At 45.8% G+C, this 21,537-nt stretch overlaps 1 protein-coding gene across 2 annotated transcripts in view; it reads left to right on the top strand.

Moving 5' to 3' along the window:
* RAB22A (RAB22A, member RAS oncogene family) overlaps positions 1–21,537 on the top strand; it is a 53,258-nt gene that overhangs the window by 15,596 nt on the left and 16,125 nt on the right. For both annotated transcript variants that reach the window (XR_009740420.1, XM_061437054.1), the window contains exon 3: positions 16,849–16,930. Coding sequence is in view for 1 of the 2 variants with exons in the window: in XM_061437054.1 (XP_061293038.1) it covers positions 16,849–16,930 (82 nt within the window). In the remaining variant the exon portion in view is untranslated. The remainder of the gene's footprint in view (positions 1–16,848; positions 16,931–21,537) is intronic.

The following is a 21,537-nucleotide window of genomic DNA, read 5'->3' as shown; positions in this document are numbered from 1 at the left end:
TGGATCACATTTCTTTGCAATTGTAGTAGTTTTTCTTTAATTATTGTTGTATACTGACTGCTGCAAAAGATATGTTGTTGTGGGGATTTTATATTATCTTTTGCTAAGGAGTGCTAAGTATCCCCTTGAACTTGTTCAGGTTTGGTTTTACACTCTGTTAGGATGGTTCCATTGGAGTATTTAGCCTCATGGCATATCCTTATTCTGGGGGCACGGTCTTTACTTCTGAAATGTGGCCTAAGGATCAAAACTCCCAACTCTTCCTGTCCTGCAGTTGGCAGCCGCTGAAATCTCTGCTTGGCTTTTACAGTATTCCACTCTTGCTGTCCTTGCAGCCCACCCCCCCCCCCCCTTCCACCGCCATGTGTGAGTGGTTGTAAAGTGACTCTGGATTTGAGCGGATTTGATGTGTGCATCTGAGGCTCCCTTTGGAGCATCTTCCTCCCAGGGCACCCCCTCTCCCTCTCCAGCACAGTGGTAGCCTCAGACCCCGTCATCCAGCCAGCGGTTTTCTGCTTGATCAGTTGGGGAGGGTCCTCCCCATGCAGGTACCACCACCAAGTCTGGACTCCAGAGCTCTCAACTTTGACTTTTAATTTGAATATTTAATTTTGCTTTTAAGATAATTACTGGTGTATCTGTGTTTAAATACAGCAGTTTTACACTTTGCTTCTTATTTACCTGGTCCTGTGTTCTTTGGATTGAATTTTGTTTTGGTTTTAATGCCATGTTTCTGAACTGTTAGTTATCTTGGTACTTACACATTCTTGTTCAGTCTCTCAGTCATGTCTGACTCTTTGCAACCACATGGACTGCAGCACACCAGACGTCCCTATCCTTCATGGTCTCCCAGAGTTTTCTCAGACTCATGTCCATTGAGTCAGTGATGCTGTTAAATGGTGATGCCATTTAGTTGTTAAAGAACAACTAAATACATTCATTAGTTGTTCTTTAACTCTTTACTCTTGCCATCATCTTATGTATCCTCGCCTTATTCCAGTCTAATGTAAGTTACTTTCACCACATTCCAACAACGCAAGAATCTCAAGTCTAATTTCTCTATCTCCTGGGTTGTATGCTCTTACCTCGTTAATTCCAGACCTCACAGGATCTTTATTATTGCTACACAGGCACCATTCCTGTCCCTTTTTTCCACGTTACTTTTCCTGTTGCTTTACATTCCTGCCTGCATTTCTGGCCTTCCATCTGGGGTTATTTACTTCATTCTGAAGAAACACCATTTCATATCTCCTTTACTGTACTCTTCTGGTGCTGGTTTTTTTTTTGTTGTTGTTTGAAAATGTCTTTATGTCATCTTTTTTAAATTGAGCTTTTATTTACATACAATAAAATATAATTTAGCTAGTCTTTATGTTGTGTTCAAGTGCCACCAAGCTATAGGACATTTCTCTTACCCCAGAAAGCTCCCTTCCTGCTGTATCCACCCTTGCCTCGCCAACCTAACTGCCATCTGACTTCTATCACGGTAGAGTAAATATATTTAAACTTTATATAAATGGAATCTTACTATATGTACTCATTTGTGCTGCCTTCTTTTGCTCACAATACTGTTTTTGAGATTCATCCATGTTTTTGCATGTATCGGGAGTTTGTTCCTTTTTATTGCTCAGTTGTATTGTATGAATATACCACAATTTGTTTATCCAGTCTCCTGTTGATGGACATTTAAATGGAGTCCAGTTTTAAGCTCTTATAAATAAAGATGCTTTGAATAATTGTATACATTTGTGTGTGTGTGGAGTAAACTCCTGGAGTTTACTCAAACTTGTGTCCTTTCTCCTCCTACCTTCAATCTTTCCCAGCATCAGAGTCTTTTCAAATGAGTCAGTTCTTCCCATCAGGTGGCCAGAGTATTGGAGTTTCCGCTTCAGCATCAGTCCTTCCAATGAATATTCAGGACTGATTTCTTTTAGGATGGACTGATTGGATCTCCTTGCAGTCCAAGGGACTCTCAAGAGTCTTCTCCAGCACCACAGTTCAAAAGTTATCAATTCTTCAGCACTCAGCTTTCTTCACAGTCCAACTCTCACATCCATACATGACCACTGGAAAAACCATAGCTTTGACTAGATAGACCTTTGTTGGCAAAGTAATGTCTCTGCTTTTTAATATGCTGTCTAGGTTGGTCATAACTTTTCTTCCAAGGAGAAAACTTCTTTGAATTTCATGGCTGCAGTCACCATTTGCAGTGATTTTGGAGCCCCCCAAAATAAAGTCTGTCACTGTTTCCATCTATTTGCCATGAAGTGAAGGGACCCAGATGCCATGATCTTCGTTTTCTGAATGTTGAGTTGTAAGCCAACTTTTTCACTCTCCTCTTTCACTTTCTTCAAGAGGCTCTGTAGTTCTTTTTTGCTTTCTGCCATAAGGATGGTGTCATCTGCATATCTGAGGTTATTGATATTTCTCCCAGCAATCTTGATTCCAGCTTGTGCTTCATCCAGCCCAACGCTGGGCTTATGTACTCTACATATAAGTTAAATAAGCAGGGTAACAATATACAGCCTTGACGTACTCCTTTTCCTATTTGGAACCAGTCTGTTGTTCCATGTCCAGTTCTAACTGTTGCTTCCTGACCTGCATACAGGTTTCTCAAGAGACAAGTCAGGTGGTCTGGTATTCCCATCTCTTGCAGAATTTTCCACAGTTTATTGTGATCCATATAGTCAAAGCCTTTGGCATAGTCAATAAAGCAGAAATAGATGTTTTTCTGGAACTCTCTTGCTTTTCCCATGATCCAGCAGATGTTGGCAATTTGATCTCTGGTTCCTCTGCCTTTTCTAAATCCAACTTGAACATCTGGAAGTTCACAGTTCACATATTGCTGAAGCCTGCCTTGGAGAATATTGAGCATTACTTTACTAGCATGTGAGATGAGTGCAATTGTGTGGTAGTTTGAACATTCTTTGGCATTGCCTTTCTTTGGGATTGGAATGAAAACTGACCTTTTCCAGTCCTGTGGCCACTGCTGAGTTTTCCAAATTTGCTGACATATTGAGTGCAGCACTTTCACAGCATCATCTTTCAGGATTTGAAATAGCTCAACTGGAATTCCAACACCTCCACTAGCTTTATTTGTAGTGATGCTTCCTAAGGCCCACTTGACTTTGCATTCCAGGATGTCTGGCTCTAGGTGAGTGATCACACCATTGTGATTATCTTGGTCATGAAGATCTTTTTTGTACAGTTCTTCCGTGTATTCTTGCCACCTCTTCTTAATATCTTCTGCTTCTGTTAGGTCCATACCATTTCTGTCCTTTATTATGCCCATCTTTGCATGAAATGTTCCCTTGGTATCTCTGATTTTCTTGAAGAGATCTCTAGTCTTTCCCATTCTGTTGTTTTCCTCTATTTCTTTGCATTGTACACATTACTTTTGAGCATATACCTGAAGAGCATATACTTTTGAGCATATTTCTTATCATTGTATAACAGATTACCCTAAGCTTAGCAGCTTAAAACAACAATGAATTTGTACTGTCTCACAGATTTTGAAGGTTAGAAATCAGGAGCAGCTTAGCTGGCTATTCTGACTCTTGCCATACTGACCCCTCCATAGGGCTGCCTGAGTGTTCTCCCAACACTGGAGCCCGAGGTGGAAGCCACAATGTCTGTGACCTCACCTTCATTTCCGTGATATCCTCCTGGTTACAGGGGACAGCTTCACTCGCTGTGGGCGGGGACACACAAGGACATCCGCACCACGGGTACCCGTAGGGCCGTCTTGAACGCTGGCACCGCAGTAGGTTTTAAGGCATGTTTATAAGAACTTGCTGTTTTCCATAGTGCTTACATACCCTTCTCCGTTCCTACCGGCACTACATGAAAAGTCCGTTGGCTCCACATTTTCATCAGTTGTTTTTAATTTTAGCTATTTTGGCAGATTACAATCATGTTTTGAGGCCTCTTTTCATTAGATACAGAATTCTCGGTTTTCAGTTATTGCCTCGCAGGCCTTTGAATATAATGTATCCCATTTTCATATGACTTCATCTGTTTTGATTGAAGTCAGGTGTTAGTCTTGTTGCTGTCTCAATATTAACGTGTCATTTTCTTCTTGGGAGCCTTTGAGATTTCCTTTTTGGCCTTAGGTTCCAGCAGTCTATCTTTGATATGCCTAGGTGAGATTTTTGTTTTATTCATTCTGCTTGGGTTCATAGGATGTCTTGAACCTGTGGTTTGATGCCTTTCAAGTTGGAAAATTCTCAACCATTATCTCTTCAATATTGTTCCATTTTCTCTCCTCACATTCTCAGACTGCTATTACATATAGTTTAGAATTTGTGTGTGTGCCTCTTCCATTCTTTTCTATATTTTCCTTTTTTTTCCCTCCATGCCTTAGACTAGGTATTTTCTCCTGGCCCTTCATCCAGTTTATTAATCACTTTTTCAACTAATTCTAATCTCATTTTAAACCTATCTATGAAGTTCTTCATTTCAGTTATTATTTTTCTAAAGTTCTAGAATACTGTTGATTTTTTGTTAGTGTACCTTTTGTTTGTTTGTTTGTTTTGCTGAAATTACCATACTAATCACTGTTAGGATACAATGTTTTGTTATCTTCATAGTAAATATTGAAAACTATAGTCATTTTTCTATTTATTTACTTACTTGTTGTCTGACCCCACCACTCCATAGTTCTATGAGAAGGGGAACCTTATCCAAAATAACCACTGGTGTATCCTCAGTGCCTAGCCCTTAATTATTTGTGCAGTAAAAAAAAATTTTCTTTAATTATAAGATTTTTATAGTTGAATACAGCCATCATCTCTCTTTACCAATCTGATTCATTTCAGATCCTCCTCTTTATCATCTTCTGCCCTGTTATTTCACTGAAACCACTGTTTCTGAGTGTAACATCAACTCATGAATGGCCATTTTATTGTATTTGTCCTCTCTAGAAATATTTGGCGTACTTTTTTCACTGCAGAGCCTCTTGTTACCTGGCATACAGTTCTGATTCTCCTCCTTCCTACCTTATGGGATGGTCCTCTTTTTTCTGTTTCTTGGCCTTGGCATCCACTCCTGAAATGTGGAAGCAGGGAGGGTTTCTGCCATGGTCCTGGGTCTTCCCAGGTGACTTCATTCACACTCACAGCTTTAAGAAGATCCCCTTTCTCCAGTGACTGTGTATCCCTGCTGTGTCACTACAGACACACTCTGGACACCACGTGTCCGCCTCTGACCTCCTCTCCCGACCCTCTCGTCCCAGAGGCCTCAGCTGCCTTGTCAGTGAGTCCACCACTGAGTGGAAATTGGTACAAGCACTCCATGCCGCAAGTAATAGTGATAATGTGTATCATATTCCATTCTTCACATGTGGTCACTTAACTCTTAAAACAGCCCTGTGCACTCACAGTTCAGATATAAGAAGTCAGAAGATTCTCGTCCAAAAAATAAAACAAGCAAAATTAATTTTTAAAAGCACACTAGACATCTGAGCTCACAAAGAAACCTAAATGAATGCAACTTCAGACAGTGACAAGCCACTCATAAGAGAGAAGGGACCCCTGGCTGCTGTCCATCTCTGCAGAGACAGGAGTTGGGGGAGCTGCTGGAGACGGGCCCGTGGGCTCTCAGCTGTGGAGACTTGAGGCCACAGGCGAGCCCAGAGAAACCTCTCTGAGGGAGTCTCCATCTTCGCTGGACATTGGGTGACTGTAACCAGGGCAAAGGGTCCAGGCGGGGAACTGGAAAGCCAAGATAACTCCTCAAAATTGTGATCACATTTACTGATCCTTCCTCCACTGCATCCAGTTAGCCACTAAGCTCATCTAATAAAATTTATATTTAAAGTCAGGTCAGGAGAGGACTTCCCTGATGGTCCATTTATAGGAAACCAAAGGCCAATCAAAAATCATCTGTGAAGTAGAGGTCAAAAATGGTTTGCCTGAGGTAGGTATAAGACTTAGCTAGAAAAGGGCATAAGGAAACTTTCTGGGCTTAGGGAAATGTTCTGTATCTTGTTTTAGACAGTAGTTACACGAGAATGTGAAACATCAAACCCTATACTGCATGTTATTGTTCATTAATATTACTTGGGTAAAATTTAAAGCGTTTTAAATTCCTGTGTTTTAGGTACTGAAGTTATTCCTAGTTTTCAAATGAGAGAACTGAGGCAAAGAGAGGTTAATTGACTTGCCCAGTTGGTGGCAAAACTAATAAGCAGAGCGGGTAGTCTGTCTAAAAAGCCCACATGCTTAGTGAGAATGCTCTTGTCTCATATCCTTGCCCAGAAATCCTACTTCTAGGACTTTATCCTTCAGATAAACTTACTCACGTAAGTTTCAGACAACAAGGGCAGTAACTGTCCAAGATTAGTAATTGCAGCACTTGATTAGTAGGTATCTGATTATATAATTTATAGTATAATCACTCGATAGAATGTGATACAGGGGGAAAGGCCAGCTTGAGAAAACCTCTTGTACTTACACTGGATGACCTCCTAGGTTGTAGCACAGGATGAAAGAATCAAAAGTGTGTTTTATGTTCTACCATCTGTGCTAATAAAGAAGGTTGCGGGGGAAACTGCATACACATATTCTGTGTAAACCATGGGCGTATCAGAAAGACAACCTGAGAAGCAGATGAGATAGTTTCCAGGGCGAGGAGTTGAGTGGCTGGAGAGAAGGATGTGCAGGAGAGTTCAGTCCAGCGCACCCGCTCTATGCACTGTGGGTCATGAAGCCCGTGAGCATGTTGCCTGTTCTGAAAATCAAGGCGCAGACTACGGTTTGGAAATACCTGAATCACACATCACACACACCGCTGCCTGAGCCAATAGCCTGCCTCAAACTTCTTACAACTGTCCCTCTCAGCAGCCCACACCTGTGGCTTTAGGGTGTCAGCCTCATGGTATCCCTTCACACCCATCAAGCCAACCCCATCTTTCTGCAGGACCCTCTCATGGCCTCAGAGCTCACCTCCATTTCCGTCCGTCTTGTTCGAGCACTCAGCAATGCTCAGTTTCCCTGGGTTTTGCCTAGAATTCCATCTCCACTTCTGCCCCGTAAGGTCTTTAAAAATAGACATCCATCTCACTCACCCATGGATTATTAAGGGCTTGGTATCTGGCGGAAGGTATCTGTTGCGCACTTCCAGAATTCAGCTTTCAAACAGATCTGGTGACACCATCCCTTCCTCCCCTTGGGGCTCCTCGCACTCTCAGCTGTCTCTCCCAGAACATCACCCTTCGGATGACTCCACACAGTGCACAGGTGGAAGTTTTAAATTTATACTGTGAAGTATTTCATTGTGTGTTAGAAAATACAAAACTAGTCCCTGAATCCTGTGGGATTTTAATTTTACCAGTATTAATGCTCAGACAAGTTTAAGTTAAAAAAAAAAATAGAAGAATGAATTTTTTTACACCATTCAGCAGTAAGTAAGAGCACTGGAGCACGAATATGGCAGAAATGGTGATGGTGACACCCTGGCCTTTGGGAGATCCTGATGAACAGGAAACAGGGCCTCACAGAGCCGAGGCTTATCAGTGTGAAGGTGCAGCATCTTGTAGACCTTCACCCCCCATCTGCCCCCACCCTACCCGGAGCCTTTCATGTGGTTACCACCCCAGCCCTGCCTCACCAGGCTCGCCCTGCAGAACCACTGTCATTCTTGCACATTTTCATCATTCTCTGCTTCTCTTCCTGCCTTTTCTCTTGTAGAATGTGTCCCCACCCCCTCTCGGGTCTTGTTGCTGGGCCTCTGCTGGGCAGACACCCCCCTTAAACTTCTGGGTTCAGCTCAAACTTCAGCCCTTCTCATGAAGTCCTCCCTGGTGTAGTAGTTTCTGTTTGCTGCTGTCACAAAATATAGCAAATTTATCATCTTACAGTTCTGGAAGTCCAAAATCAGTTTCGCTGGCTAAAGCCGGGGTCTTGACAGAGCTGGTTACCCTGAGGCTGTGAGGAGGGAACTGGCTTCCTTGACCTCCAGCTTCCAGGGGCGTCCTGTCGTCCAGCCTCTGTTGGCATGGACAATGTTTATTGTCAGGTGTTGAGAGTGCAGAATAGTAACAAACCAGAAGGCTGGGGGGAGAAGCAGGGCATGGCTCTCCTCCCCCAACACCAGGGCTCTGAAACCAGGCCAGGTGGTGGGCCCCTGGTCACTTCAGGCCCAGCACCCTCTGGAGAACAAGCTCCAGTGCAAGAGAGCTCCTCACAACACAGGGGAAGGGAGCAGCACCCCGGAAGATGCCCTTCACCCATCTTCAGGGCACACAGTCCTGCTCTCTCCTTCCATGTTCCATCACCATCTCTGGCTCCAACTTCTGGTCTCCTTCTAAGGACTGTTGTGATTATGTTGGACTGTCTCATTAATCCAGGATCCTTACCCCAACATGAGATTTTTAACCTAATTGTATCTGTAAGGTGCCCCTTTTGCAGTGGGAAGTAACATATTCACAGGTTCTAGGGTTGGAATGTGGCCATCCTCTAGGGTGGGAGTGGAGGGGTGGGGTGGTCATCCAGCCTCCCACACCTGGAGTCACTGCTCCCCTAGGGACTCAGGTGTGGCTTTACCTGTGAGCCTCCTGGGGACAGGGATGAGGCTGCACTCACTCTGCCTGCCTGGGGTTCCTGCTCGCATGTGTTTGAGGGAGTCACCCCCCAGGCACACTACGGTCCTGTGGTGCTATGGTTCCAAGACCAGGCTCGAGGTCTTGCCTGACGAGGGTCCTAGCTGTGCTGCTGTCCTTCTCTGTCCCCTCCACGGCTTGTCTACAAACTGGTGCTGACAATTCAGATCTGCCCCGGAGGCTCACCCTAAGGACTCAGTGGGGCCACACGTATGGTGGACGAGAAGAGCACTCACCATTATGACCACTCAGTCGGGGCAGCTCATTCCTTCCCGTGACTGTTGATTTTACTGTATGTGATGCAAACGGTTTTCCTGTTGGGTTAACTTATTCTTAACAAACTTAGGAAAAGAGATGCTGAACTCTTCATTGTTAAATTTAATTATCTTTAGGTTTAGAGTAGTGTCTTCATTGAGTTTAAATATTTTCACAAACAGTCTTAGAATGACAACAGTGTAAAAGGTCCTGGAGAATTTGCTCAGGGTGACCCGTGAATGAGCCTGTGGATTCAACCATCTCGTGTGCACCCACAGCTCTGGTGCAGGTGGGTGGAGCCTCCCAGGAGGGGGCCCTCTGCAGGGTGGTACGAAATGGCACGTCAGCCCTTAGACCTCGTGAGTCTGAGAAATGGTAGAGTTTAAAGGTACATGAGATTCTGGAACTTGCATACAGAGCTGAGGTTATGGACACTCATTAAAAGGCACCACATACCGTTATGAGGGGGTTTCCCTGGTGGCTTAGCTGGTAAAGAATCCACCTGCAATGCAGGAGACCTGGGTTCGATCCCTGGGTTGGGAAGATCCCCTAGAGAAGGGAACGGCTGCCCACTCCAGTATTCTGGCCTGGAGAATTCCATGGGCTGTAGAGTCCATAGAGTTGCAAAGAGTGGCACACGCCTGAGCACCTTTCACTTTCAGTATCATGAGGATGACAGCATCTGTGTGTCATTCCAAGAAAAGGGCTCAGGGGTACTAGACTGTGAGCCAGGTCATACCTGTGTTTTGCAGAAGCCCAGCGAGTCCACTGCAGGTAAAGGAAAGGCGTTTTTAAAACCCCTTGTAGCAAGTACTTCGATTGGGAACTCCTGCTCCCACCAAAGATTGTGGTGATGTGGAATGTCTGGAAAAAATGGAGAAGTTTATGAAAGGCAATCTAGCTTTAGGAAATAATGCTAGTAGGGATTTTAGATTAAAGAGGTAATAAGATCTGCCTAGACAGAGTGAAGAGAGATGGTTTAGTAGTGAAAAATAAGGGTGTCAGACAGGTAAATGGCAGGCTGGAAAATAAAAATGTGTCATTTGGATGGCAGGAAGCCATTGCCTGTTTTTCAGAGAGCCAGATATGAACTTATCCTACCGTCCATGTCATTTAACTTGAGCATTAAAGGAGTGATCCTGGGATGGAGTGACGCTGGGAGGGAGAAATTGTAGTGGTCCTGCTTGAAGATGAGGGTCCAATTTTGAATTTACCTCAGGGACTAAAGTTCAAGTGTAGATTAAATATAAAATGGAGAGCCAGACAGTTCTCTCAGAGTGGATGAAAGTAACAAAGAAGAGCTGCAGACCAATGTTTCCGTGGAAGGCCGACACCACGTTCTGGTTGAGAACTCAGAACTGGAGACAGACTGCTGTGAGGGTGGAGTGAAATTAAGCCCCGTCTTCACTGCCTTTAGTGTGGGGACAGGGATGAAGTGTCCCGACGGTGGAGCAGAGCTGCAGTCAGTCAGATTCAGGAGAGCATGTCCTCCGCAGATGAAACCCTGAAGCGTGGGCCATGCTGGAGGCCTTCTGCCTAGTGCGCCTCTCGCCCCATGCCTACCCCGAGCCCCAGCGTCATCACTCTAGATCAGTCCAGCCGAATCCAAGTGCCGACGGGGAAGAGGTGGTCCTTACTGGTGTGACAGGCCAAGCCCTCTGGTTCTCAGAAATCCACAGAGATGCCTGTTGCAGTGAGAGGCTTCGGGGGCGCGGGGAGGAGGGGTTTGGTTGTCCCATCACCACCACTTGCGCTGGGCCCCGTCCAGCATCACTGCTGCTTCCTTAGCAGGGTTCTGAGAACCCATCTCCGGCAAGAAGCCTGGGAGCTGGCCTAATGGCTGAGCGGGAGCAGGTCGTGAGGATGTCCCTGGGCGTGGTCAGCCCTACTGGTGGCACCCCACCCCACCCCCTAGAGGCCACACTCCTGGCTCAAGAGCCCCCCGAGTTGCCTCTAATCTCAGCTGTCTCTGCGCTTCAAAAGTACTTCTTATTGTGTGCTCCGGGGAGCACTTGGCTGAGACTCCCTGAAACTGTGGACATCATGGAAGGCCAGGTGGCTTATAGCAACATAGTAGATGTTTTGTCAGAATTCCAGGGTAGCCAGCAGGGAGGTGAGGAAGATGCCCCTGTTATAGAAGAAGACCTGAACCGCAAGGTCCATACTTCCTGGCATTTAACAGATAAATTTAAAAATAGACAAATAAGCCAGGCAGACATTGTACAGGCCTTGTGGCAGACACGCTGAGGACAAAATGGGATGGTGTGTGTTGCAGGGTGAAGTTGAGATGTGAAGCCACCTGGCTTGGGTGGACCACACACATTTCTGTGACTGTTGGCAGTTGAGCTAAGACCTAAAGCCTGAGGAGCGTTTGGCCAGAGGGGAAAGTATTCACAGAAAAGGAACTGTCAGCGTGAAGTCAGAAGCAGGAACAATTAGAAGGATTCAAGTCTGGGGGAAGGAGACCAGCTTGATGTCTGCAGTGGCCTAGGCGGGTTGTGCTGGGCTCATGGTCAGGGCCGAGGTGATAGGTGAATAAAGACAAGCAGAATCAGAAAAGTGGGGGTTACAGCTGGTGTGAATGAAATGAGTTCATTGTCAAGTGGGAGGGTTGACTGGGGACTATGTTGCGGAGCTTGGGCTTATAACCTCTGTCTTCTCTGAGAAGGAAGAAACGAGCTGCTGGCCTGGGAACAAGGGGTGGCAGGCAGCGGCTAGGGGCTGGAAAACAGTCAGTCATAGGAGTGTGGGATTGTTGCTGGGTGGAAGAAGAGGCCTGGGGTGGGCCCAGCTGACATAGGATCGTCCCCACACCAGTCCTGGCTTGGGGACTTTTCCTCCAGCGGGACAGCCACTCCACCTGTGTGCAGAATAAGCAGGGAGAGAGGCTGTCCTGGGTGGTTGAGACAGGACAGATAAGACCCCTAAAGAATTGGCAGTTTGGCCAGTGACACTGGCAATACAAGGACAAGAGACCAGTAGATGTGGAGGCATGACAAGGAGTTGTGAAGGAGTTGTGTTGAGAGCATCCACGGGAGAGAAGGGATGGGTGGTCTAAGGTCACAGACTGGAAGTTGGGTTTAATCCCATAAGATCCTTACATTCATAGTAGCTGCCACTTGTCTGAGTCATGAATCTATACTCTCAGTAAAAGGGAGATGGTTGGCAGGTAGTTTGGACCTCAGTGAATTCTGATCCCAGAAGCGAAACACTTCCTTTTAATGTTGCGTGTAACTCTCTCAGCTTTTGTCTCCGTGAAGCATATTTCTCCTCTTGCCCTCTGAGCAGCTAGTTTGGGCATGCTGGATGCTCTGGCTCCGTTTATAGGCCCGGTACCTGTTGTACCTCTGACAGCACAGCCATAATTGATGGAGGACTGAGTTGCAAGCGCTTAGGACTAATATAGCAAAGTCTAAACTAAGACATTTCCTGGTGCTGCCTTTAATAATAATAACAATAATAATACCTTGTTTAGAGACAGTACTTTATAATTTGCAGAGCATTTTCACTATATCATATCATTTCATCTTCACAATAACTAAGGCTTTTTGAAGGCTTCAGTTCAGTTCAGTTGCTCAGTCGTGTCCGACTCTTTGCAACCCCATGAATCGCAGCACACCAGGCCTCCCTGTCCATCACCAGCTCTCGGAGTTTACTCAAACTCATGTCCATTGAGTCAGTGATGCCATCTAGCCATCTCATCCTCTGTCGTCCCCTTCTCCTCGTGCCCCCAATCCCTCCCAGCATCAGAGTCTTTTCCAATGAGTCAACTCTTTGCATGAGGTGGCCAGAGTATTGGAGTTTCAGCTTTAGCATCAGTCCTTCCAAAGTACACCCAGGACTGGTCTCCTCTAGAATGGACTGGCTGGATCTCTTTGCAGTCCAAGGGACTCTCAAGAGTCTTCTCCAACACCATAGTTCAAAAGCATCAATTCTTCGGTGTTCAGCTTTCTTCACAGTCCAACTCTCACATCCATACATGACCACTGGAAAAACCATAGCCTTGACTAGATGGACCTTTGTTGGCAAAGTAATGTCTCTGTTTTTTAATATGCTATCTGCTGCTGCTGCTAAGTCGCTTCAGTCGTGTCCGACTCTGTGCGACCCCATAGACGGCAGCCCACCAGGCTCCCCTGTCCCTGGGATTCTCCAGGCAAGAACACTAGAGTGGGTTACCGTTTCCTTCTCCAAATATGCTATCTAGGTTGGTCATAACGTTCCTTCCAAGGAATAAGTGTCTTTTAATTTCATGGCAGCAGTCACCATCTGCAGTGATTTTGGTGCCCCAAAAAATAAAGTCTGACACTGTTTCCACATCTATTTCCCATGAAGTGATGGGACCAGATGCCGTGATCTTAGTTTTCTGAATGTTGAGCTTTAAGCCAACTTTTTCAGTCTCCTCTTTCACTTTCATCAAGAGACTTCTTTCTTCACTTTCTGCCATAAGGGTGGTGTCATCTGCATATCTGAGGTTATTGATATTTCTCCTGGCAATCTTGATTCCAGCTTGTGTTTCTTCCAGCCCTGCATTTCTTATGATGTACTCTGCATATAAGTTAAATAAGCACAGTAACAATATACAGCCTTGACGTACTCCTTTTCCTATTTGGAACCAGTCTGTTGTTCCATGTCCAGTTCTAACTGTTGCTTCCTGACCTGCATACAGGTTTCTCAAGAGGCAGATCAGGTGATCTGGTATTCCCATCTCTTTCAGAATTTTCCACAATTGATTGTGATCCATGCAGTCAAGGGCTTTGGCATAGTCAATAAGGCAGAAATAGATGTTTTTCTGGAACTCTCTTGCTTTTTCCATGATCCAGCGGATGTTGGCAATTTGATCTCTGGTTCCTCTGCCTTTTCTAAATCCAACTTGAACATCTGGAAGTTCATGGTTCACGTATTGCTGTAGCCTGCCTTGGAGAATTTTGAGCATTACTTTACTAGCGTGTGAGATGAGTGCAATTGTGCAGTAGTTTGAGCATTCTTTGGCATTGCCTTTCTTTGGGATTGGAATGAAAACTGACCTTTTCCAGTCCTGTGGCCACTGCTGAGTTTTCCAAATTTGCTGACATATTGAGTGCAGCATTTTCACAGCATCATCTTTCAGGATTTGAAATAATGTTCGTAGTGATGCTTTCTAAGGCCCACTTGACTTCACATTCCAGGATGTCTGGCTCTAGGTGAGTGATCACACCATCGTGATTATCTTGGTCATGAAGATCTTTTTTGTACAGTTCTTCTGTGTATTCTTGCCACCTCTTCTTAATATCTTCTACTTCTGTTAGGTCCATACCATTTTCTGTCCTTTATTGAGCCCATCTTTGCATAAAATGTTCCCTTGGTATCTCTAATTTTCTTGAAGAGATCTCTAGTGTTTTCCATTCTGTTGTTTTCCTCTTATTTCTTTGCATTGATCCCTGAGGAAGGTTTTCCTATCTCTCCTTGCTATTCTTTGGAACTCTGCATTCAGATGCTTATATCCTTTTCTCCTTTGCTTTTTGCTTCTCTTGTTTTCACAGCTATTTGTAAGGCCTCCCCAGACAGCCATTTTGCTTTTTTGCATTTCTTTTCCATGGGGATGGTCTTGATTCTTGTCTCCTGTACAATGTCACAAGTTCATCAGGCACTCTGTCTATCAGATCTAGTCCCTTACATCTATTTCTCACTTCCACTGTATAATCATAAGGGATTTGATTTAGGTCATACCTGAGTGGTCTAGTGGTTTTCCTACTTTCTTCAATTTAAGTCTGAATTTGGCAATAAGGAGTTCATGATCTGAGCCACAGTCAGCTCCTGGTTTTGTTTTTGCTGACTGTATAGAGCTTCTCCATCTTTGGCTGCAAAGAATATAATCAGTCTAATTTCAGTGTTGACCATATAGTGATTTCCATGTGTAGCGTCTTCTCTTGTGTTGTTGGAAGTGGGTGTTTGCTATGAGCAGCGCGTTCTCTTGGCAAAACTCTATTAGCCTTTGCCCTGCTTCATTCTGTATTCCAAGGCCATATTTGCCTGTTACTCCAGGTGTTTCTTGACTTCCTACTTTTACATTCCAGTCCCCTATAATGAAAAGGACATCTTTTTTGCGTGTTCTAAAAGGTCTTATAGGTCTTCATAGAACCGTTCAACTTCAGCTTCTTCGCCGTTACTGGGTGGGGCATTGGCTTGGATTACTGTGATATTGAATGGTTTGCCTTGGAAATGAACAGAGATCATTCTGTCATTTTTGAGATTGCATCCAGGTACTGCATTTCAGACTCGCTTGTTGACCATGATGGCCACTCCATTACTTCTAAGGGATTCCTGCCCATAGTAGTAGATATAATGGTCATCTGAGTTAAATTACCCATTCCAGTGCATTTTAGTTTACTGATTCCTAGAATGTCGACTTTCACTCTTGCCATCTCTTGTTTGACCACTTCCAATTTGCCTTGATTCATGGACCTCACATTCCAGGTTCCTATGCAGTATTGCTCTTTACAGCATCAGACCTTGCTTCTGTTACCAGTCACATCCACAACTGGGTATTGTTTTTGCTTTGGCTCCATCCCTTCATTCTTTCTGGAGTTATTTCTCCACTGATCTCCAGTAGCATATGGGGCACCTACTGACCTGGGGAGTTTCTCTTTCAGTATCCTATCATTTTGCCTTTTCATACTGTTCATGGGGTTCTCAAGGCATGAATACTGAAGTGGTTTGCCATTCCCTTCTCCAGAGGACCACATTCTGTCAGACCTCTCCACCATGACCCACCTGTCTAGGGTGGCCCCACACAGCATGGCTTAGTTTCATTGAGTCAGACAAGGCTGTGTTCCGTGTGAAGGCTTAGATCTTCCTTAAAGTGAGAAGTCCTGGTACACATCCTGATTTAACCATAGTAAGTGTAAAAAGTTTTTTAAACTAAGGATTCTGATACTTACCTAAGCTCAGTAATGCTTCAGAAAGTCATTCTATTGATTTCAGCTTGCACTTTCTTGAAAATTATGTAACTGCTACTTGAATCTTTTCAAAGATATTTCAGATTCAGAATATGTGAAAATGTCTAGCCATTGAGTTCATTGTCCTGATTAGGATGATGAGGGTGTGATTCCAAGAGCACAGCTTGACCCTCAGCCCCAGAAGGTTTATTCAGTGGGAAAGAAGACATAATCATCCCTGGGTTCTTCTGCCAGACTGGGATGCCCGGAGGAGGCTGGGAGACAAAGGACTTCCCAGCAGGGAGCTTTCTGGTGGGTTGGGAGAGTAGAAGGTAGCATTGGAGCTAGCGCTGGCCTGGGACAGGCCTCTAGAATCTTCATCCAGGAGCCTCCAGAGGGTCTAGGCACGTGTTCCACAGTTCCTCACAGGTTCTCCCAAAAGCACAAGCCCCTGGCCCTGCCTTCAGAGGCCCCTGCATGGAGCAGTCCCTCGCAGAGAGCAGGAAAACCTGTACAGGAGCATTCCTTCTCCACCCAGGACTGGGGTGGCCTAGCAGGACAACCAGTGTGGGGCCGATCTGTTACTGAAACACAGAGGTGGTGATTGGGAGTCTTTGTGCTTCTTGTTGGTATTTTAGTTTTATTAACCCTAGTCTAACACTAGCTCTTCACATGATCCTTTGGTTTAGGAATGGGCTGAGGACAAAGCCAAATGACCTACTGCTCATGACTAGTGCACTCATTTCCTGGACACACAGATTTTCACAAAAGTTTTCCCATGGTGCCATCTTTCTGAAGAACAGCTTGAGTATATTACAAGGGAGGCTAATGTCTGGATTATCAAATTATCTCATGGTTCTTTTGATGTGAAGTTTAGGCAGCCACAAGCCAAAGAACCCTTCCATCTTAGAGCATGCAGCCAGCATCTGAGTGTCTCATTCATACTCCAAAGAGGACCACAGTCAGAATGTAGTGTGGAGCAGGAGTGTGAGAACTGTGGGGTCTAAGCGATGTTTCCAACTCGGGCTGGTGACGTGGTTTAAATACCTGTGTTCTGATCGTTTAGGTCTCTCTTTGTAGGGCATCTTTTATGACCAAGACTGTCCAGTACCAAAATGAACTACATAAATTCCTCATCTGGGACACAGCTGGACAAGAACGAGTAAGTCACCCTTTGCATCACTATGTGTTTTCCTGAGGCCCAGGTGAAAGCACCAGTGCAATGCTGGGTCCCGTCGCTTCACGTCACTCACTGCCCTTCTCTGCACCGGAGACACACACATTCCCATTTGCGCGGCCAGCCCTTTCCTGCTCAACTGGAACCACGAAATCCACAGATGGAGAAAGTGCTCGTGGGCACTGAGGGCATTTATATATATTTTAGTGTCTTCAAGTAAATGCTGACTAACAGGCCTGATGAAACCCCGCTCAGAGCATGGTGTGTAATTTTGGGGCTCCATCCTCGAGCAGAGATATAAAAGAATTAGTGGTAGGAAGGGAGAGTGAAGCACATCTCATTATAGCCGCCTTTTAAGAGCTAAAGAGGGAACTTTAACAGCATATAAAGGTTGAGACTTTAAGTGAAATGGATGAGCTAACACTGTGCCATGCAATAGTGCTTATTAAACGCCTGATGATAAAGTTGTCCTGGATGGCTGTCTGCCTTGGGAGGGCCTGGGCCAGAAGTGGGGCCAGGGCCATGGTACCTCGGTGCAGAAGAGGATTTGACAAAGCCCACCCAAATGGGACGGGACAGGAAAGTGGGGAAGGGTTTGGCTGCTGCTGCCGCCCCATTCTTCCCTGTGTTGAGTTCCCTGTTGAGGTGTGTCTGGCAGCTGCCCCATTATTCAGCTCCTGTTTAGTTTTGTTTTCAAACAGTGTTATCAAAACAGAACATATGATGGATGCACTGTGCTATCTTAAAGCTCTTAAAAGTATAGCGGAAGTAATCAGGAGAAATAGTCTGTCCCCACAGTCTTATCTGAGACAGCATAGATGCTTCGAATGGTGTAAAACCCGACAAGCATCATCACAGACAAATGGAGGAGAGCACAACAAGGTGTTCCTTTTGTCCTGGTGTAGACATTGCACATTCGTACAGATTTCACATCTCAAGTTCGTTCTGTTTGGTTTCTTCTGTTCTGTGTTATTTTTTTAAACCACTGGATGTCACACCTATGTCCACTTCCTCATCGAGATGTGTCTGCTTGGTCTCTAGTCCCCACGGCTCCTGTGTTGTCTGGGCCATGTGTGCTGAGGTGGGTGGGCCTTGGCCAAGCATCACTCGCCCATCCTTCAGAAGGGCCGCCTCCCACAGAGCCTCCCTGAGTATGTCCACAGACATAGCCCTGGCATCCAGCCTATTAGCCACAAACTCATGGCTCTTCATACCAGTAATATATGTACCCTTTCAGTGAATCCCACATCTCAGTTACCCCTCCCATATATTTGATGAGACAGCAAAGCCCTCATCATAAAGCATCCTACTATAATATAGATTCCATTATGCCTTGAATCAGAGCCTGTCTTCATAGACACAGTGATGTATAACATCTTTTTTTTTTCAGAACGTAAAAAAAGAATAACACGAGGGTTTATGCGTCTCTCTTGCTGTTGCCATGATAGCAGAATTCTGTTAAGTTTTGTAATTAGCTGGTCTGCCTGCCTCTTGTTTCCCCACCTCTAATTGATTCTGCACCAGGAGTCATTGCTCTGAGATGCAAATGTCCCTCACCCCTACCTGGAGCTCGATCACTGAGCCAGCCAAAGGCTCGCGCTGGGAATACAGATGAGGCAGCTGGGCCCAGGAGGCCTGCCCAGCAGAGCCCCGCGCCGTGGAGACTATCAGGAGAGGGACGCTGGCCGTGCACCCCCACTCCAGCTGGTCGTTGCCAAATCATAGGGTTTAAGAAGAGCTCAACATCAACAGCGAATCAGAAATGCTGTGAAAATCCTCCAGGGCGCCTCTGTGAGCCTTTCCTGCTTGTTTGTCCCAGACACAGCCTTTTGGGCCTGGATGGTGCCAGCCTCCGCCAGACTCTCCATTGTCACCTCCTCCCACCAGTTCATCCTCCAAGACCAAACAAACCTTTCAGATCTGCCGTCACCAGGCCAGTGCCTGCCTCACACCCATGTCCCGTCATTCCCTCTGCTTGGAACACCCTCCCTCCCAGCGTTAGCCTGGAGAATGTGTGTTCAGCCTTCAACACTCTCATCCCATGTTGCTTTGAGGGGGCTTTCCCCACCACCCCTGCCTTCCTCAGTTTGCCACAGGCCCACCTCGTTCAGGTGTTAGTCTGGAGGTGCTCTCTCCCCTTTAGCTGTCCTGACAGCTGTAGCTTCTAAGTCTACTCACTTCTCCCTGTGTCCACTATCAGTGGCCTGCCACCTCTCACTCTCACCCAAGAGTTCCTCTCTTGGTCACTGGTCTCCCTGCCTTCCCTCCTCCCAGCCCCGTCACCCTGTGTCTGTTCTCCTCACAGGACCTAGGGTTCCCTTATGAAAACCTGAATCAGATTCTGTTAACCCTCCTGCTCACCTCCTCAGGAACTGCCGGCTGCCCCTCTCCTGGGAGCCGCACCCTGTCCAGGGGTGTGCAGAGCCCTCATGGCCTGCGCCGCCTGCTCTCCAGGGCCTCCTGTCCAGCCTCCCCTCACCTTCTGAGTTCCAGCCCAGGGGCCTCTGTTCACGTCCTCAGACACACCAGAGTCGGCCTTCACACATAGCATTCCTTGCACCAGAAGACTGTCCCTTCACGCAGGGCATGGCCATCTGGCTCCTTACCAGCCTTTCCGTCCCAGGTTCAGCATCACACCCTCCTGTTTCCCCTCATCCCTCTGCACCTCAGCACCACCCCAGCTTGTTGTACATCAGTTCAGTTCAGTCGCTCAGTCGTGTCCGACTCTTTGCGACCCCATGAATCACAGCACACCAGGCCTCCCTGTCCATCACCAACCCCCGGAGTTCGCTCAGACTCATGTGCTCTATTCATTTCCCTCAGGACCCTCATTCCAAGTTGTAAGTAGCTACCTGTCCACACACCTCTCCTGACAGGCTCTCCCCACAGACGAGAAACTGAGAACCAGGCCCACGGGGTTATGGTCCCAGGGCCTAGCACAGGGCCTGACCTGGTGCTCTGGTATCAGGTAGACCAATTAGCAGGTAGACTCTTCAGTGTATTTCTTTGTATTCTGAACCGTCCTTGTGATTGCCCACAACCCCCAGGTTGTACCCCGTCTCCTTGCCTGTTTATCTTCTGTTAGCTCCGTGGGGGCAGGGGCTGTCCTCACATCTATGTGCTCAACCCCTGGTGCTCAGCACTGATACCGGTGGATTTATGTCATTTAATTGCGAGCCCTACTCTGGCACAGGGAAACAGGCCCAGATACTCCCCCTACTTTTGTCATGTGAGCAGTGCATGCCTCAAATGAGGCATTTCTAATATCTATGTATTTGTTATTCAGTTCTCTGTAATGAGATTTATCATGGAATCAGAAGTCATCCTAAGATGTAGCCATTCATGATGAACTGACCATTCGGACATCCTTCCCATTTGACCCTCACGTCTTCACAGATGGATTATCCTTGATGGTCCAGTCACAACTGATTGCAAAGTAATTTCATTAAGTCAGTGAAAGTGATTTGGAGAATTCCACAGATGTTATACGAAGCCATTGATGGTAGGGAGCTTCTTAAATTAAGTGAAGAGAAAGCTACTGATCAAAGTGATGACATAAGTGCCTCAGAAGATAATGATGTGTGTATCAAAAGGCCTAGGGAAAACCGATGGGAGTCCTCAGATATTTTGTAAAAGTTCCCTTCCTGTGACAGGACTAGGAAGGGCAAACACAAAATGAAAAATAGATACCATGTTGTGCCAGCATGTGGTTCACGGGAGCTTGGTGTGCTCCAGTTCATGGGGTTGCAAAGAGTCGGACGTGACTTAGTGACTGAACAAGAACAACATGATCCTATCAGAAGAATCATGGTCCATTTATCAATCAACTTTGACTCAGTGTTCATTCAAGAAACGGCTGCAATAATAAGCCAAAGTTTTTTCTAATATCAGATAAAATAAAACTTGTTTTCATAATTTTTTTCTCAAGACAGAGCCTTTTCGGACCTTTTCATCCCTAAATGAATTAATTTAAAATGATCTTTCCCCACCAATCTTCCTTCACCAACAAGGAGTCCTCCAGAAGCATAGCAACAGACCTAGCTGTTGCGCAAACGTGTACCTCACATCCATGTCAGAAGTGCTCCGTAACTGTAGCAGCAGTATTTCAAATACTTGCCATCTGCGTGTGATCATGTAAAAAAAAAAAGGTTCTTAACCGAAGTCTAATAGACACTGCAGCCAGTCTTGAAGATTTATGTCCCTGAATCTTAATGTGGTTTCTCCTGACGACCATTTCTAGAGGTCAGAGTGCCAGGAAGACTTGGAGTCATTTGTTGTCACAGGAGTCACATAAGGGATATACTCAAGTTTGAAATCAGGAAAACGTGTACACATCGCTTAACATCTATGACCAGGGTCCACACTGTGGCTCTCAGGCCAGATCCAGCTTACTTCCTGTTTTTTCAGAGCACAGCTGTGTTTATTTGTTAACTTGCTGTCTGTGGCTGCTCTCTTGCTTCCATAGTAGAGTTGAGGAGTTGCGGCAGAGATCACGTGATCCACAAAGCCTAACGTGTTTACCACTGGCCTCTTCCAGAAAAAGCTGTCCATCCCCTGATCTAGGGCTTGATTGGGAGCAGAACTATGCTCAC

The sequence above is a fragment of the Bos javanicus genome, chromosome 13 (assembly GCF_032452875.1).
Source record: "Bos javanicus breed banteng chromosome 13, ARS-OSU_banteng_1.0, whole genome shotgun sequence".
Classification (NCBI taxonomy): Eukaryota; Metazoa; Chordata; class Mammalia; order Artiodactyla; family Bovidae; genus Bos; species Bos javanicus.
Note: the sequence above shows the minus strand (reverse complement) of the source record. Positions and strands in the feature narration are given on the sequence as shown.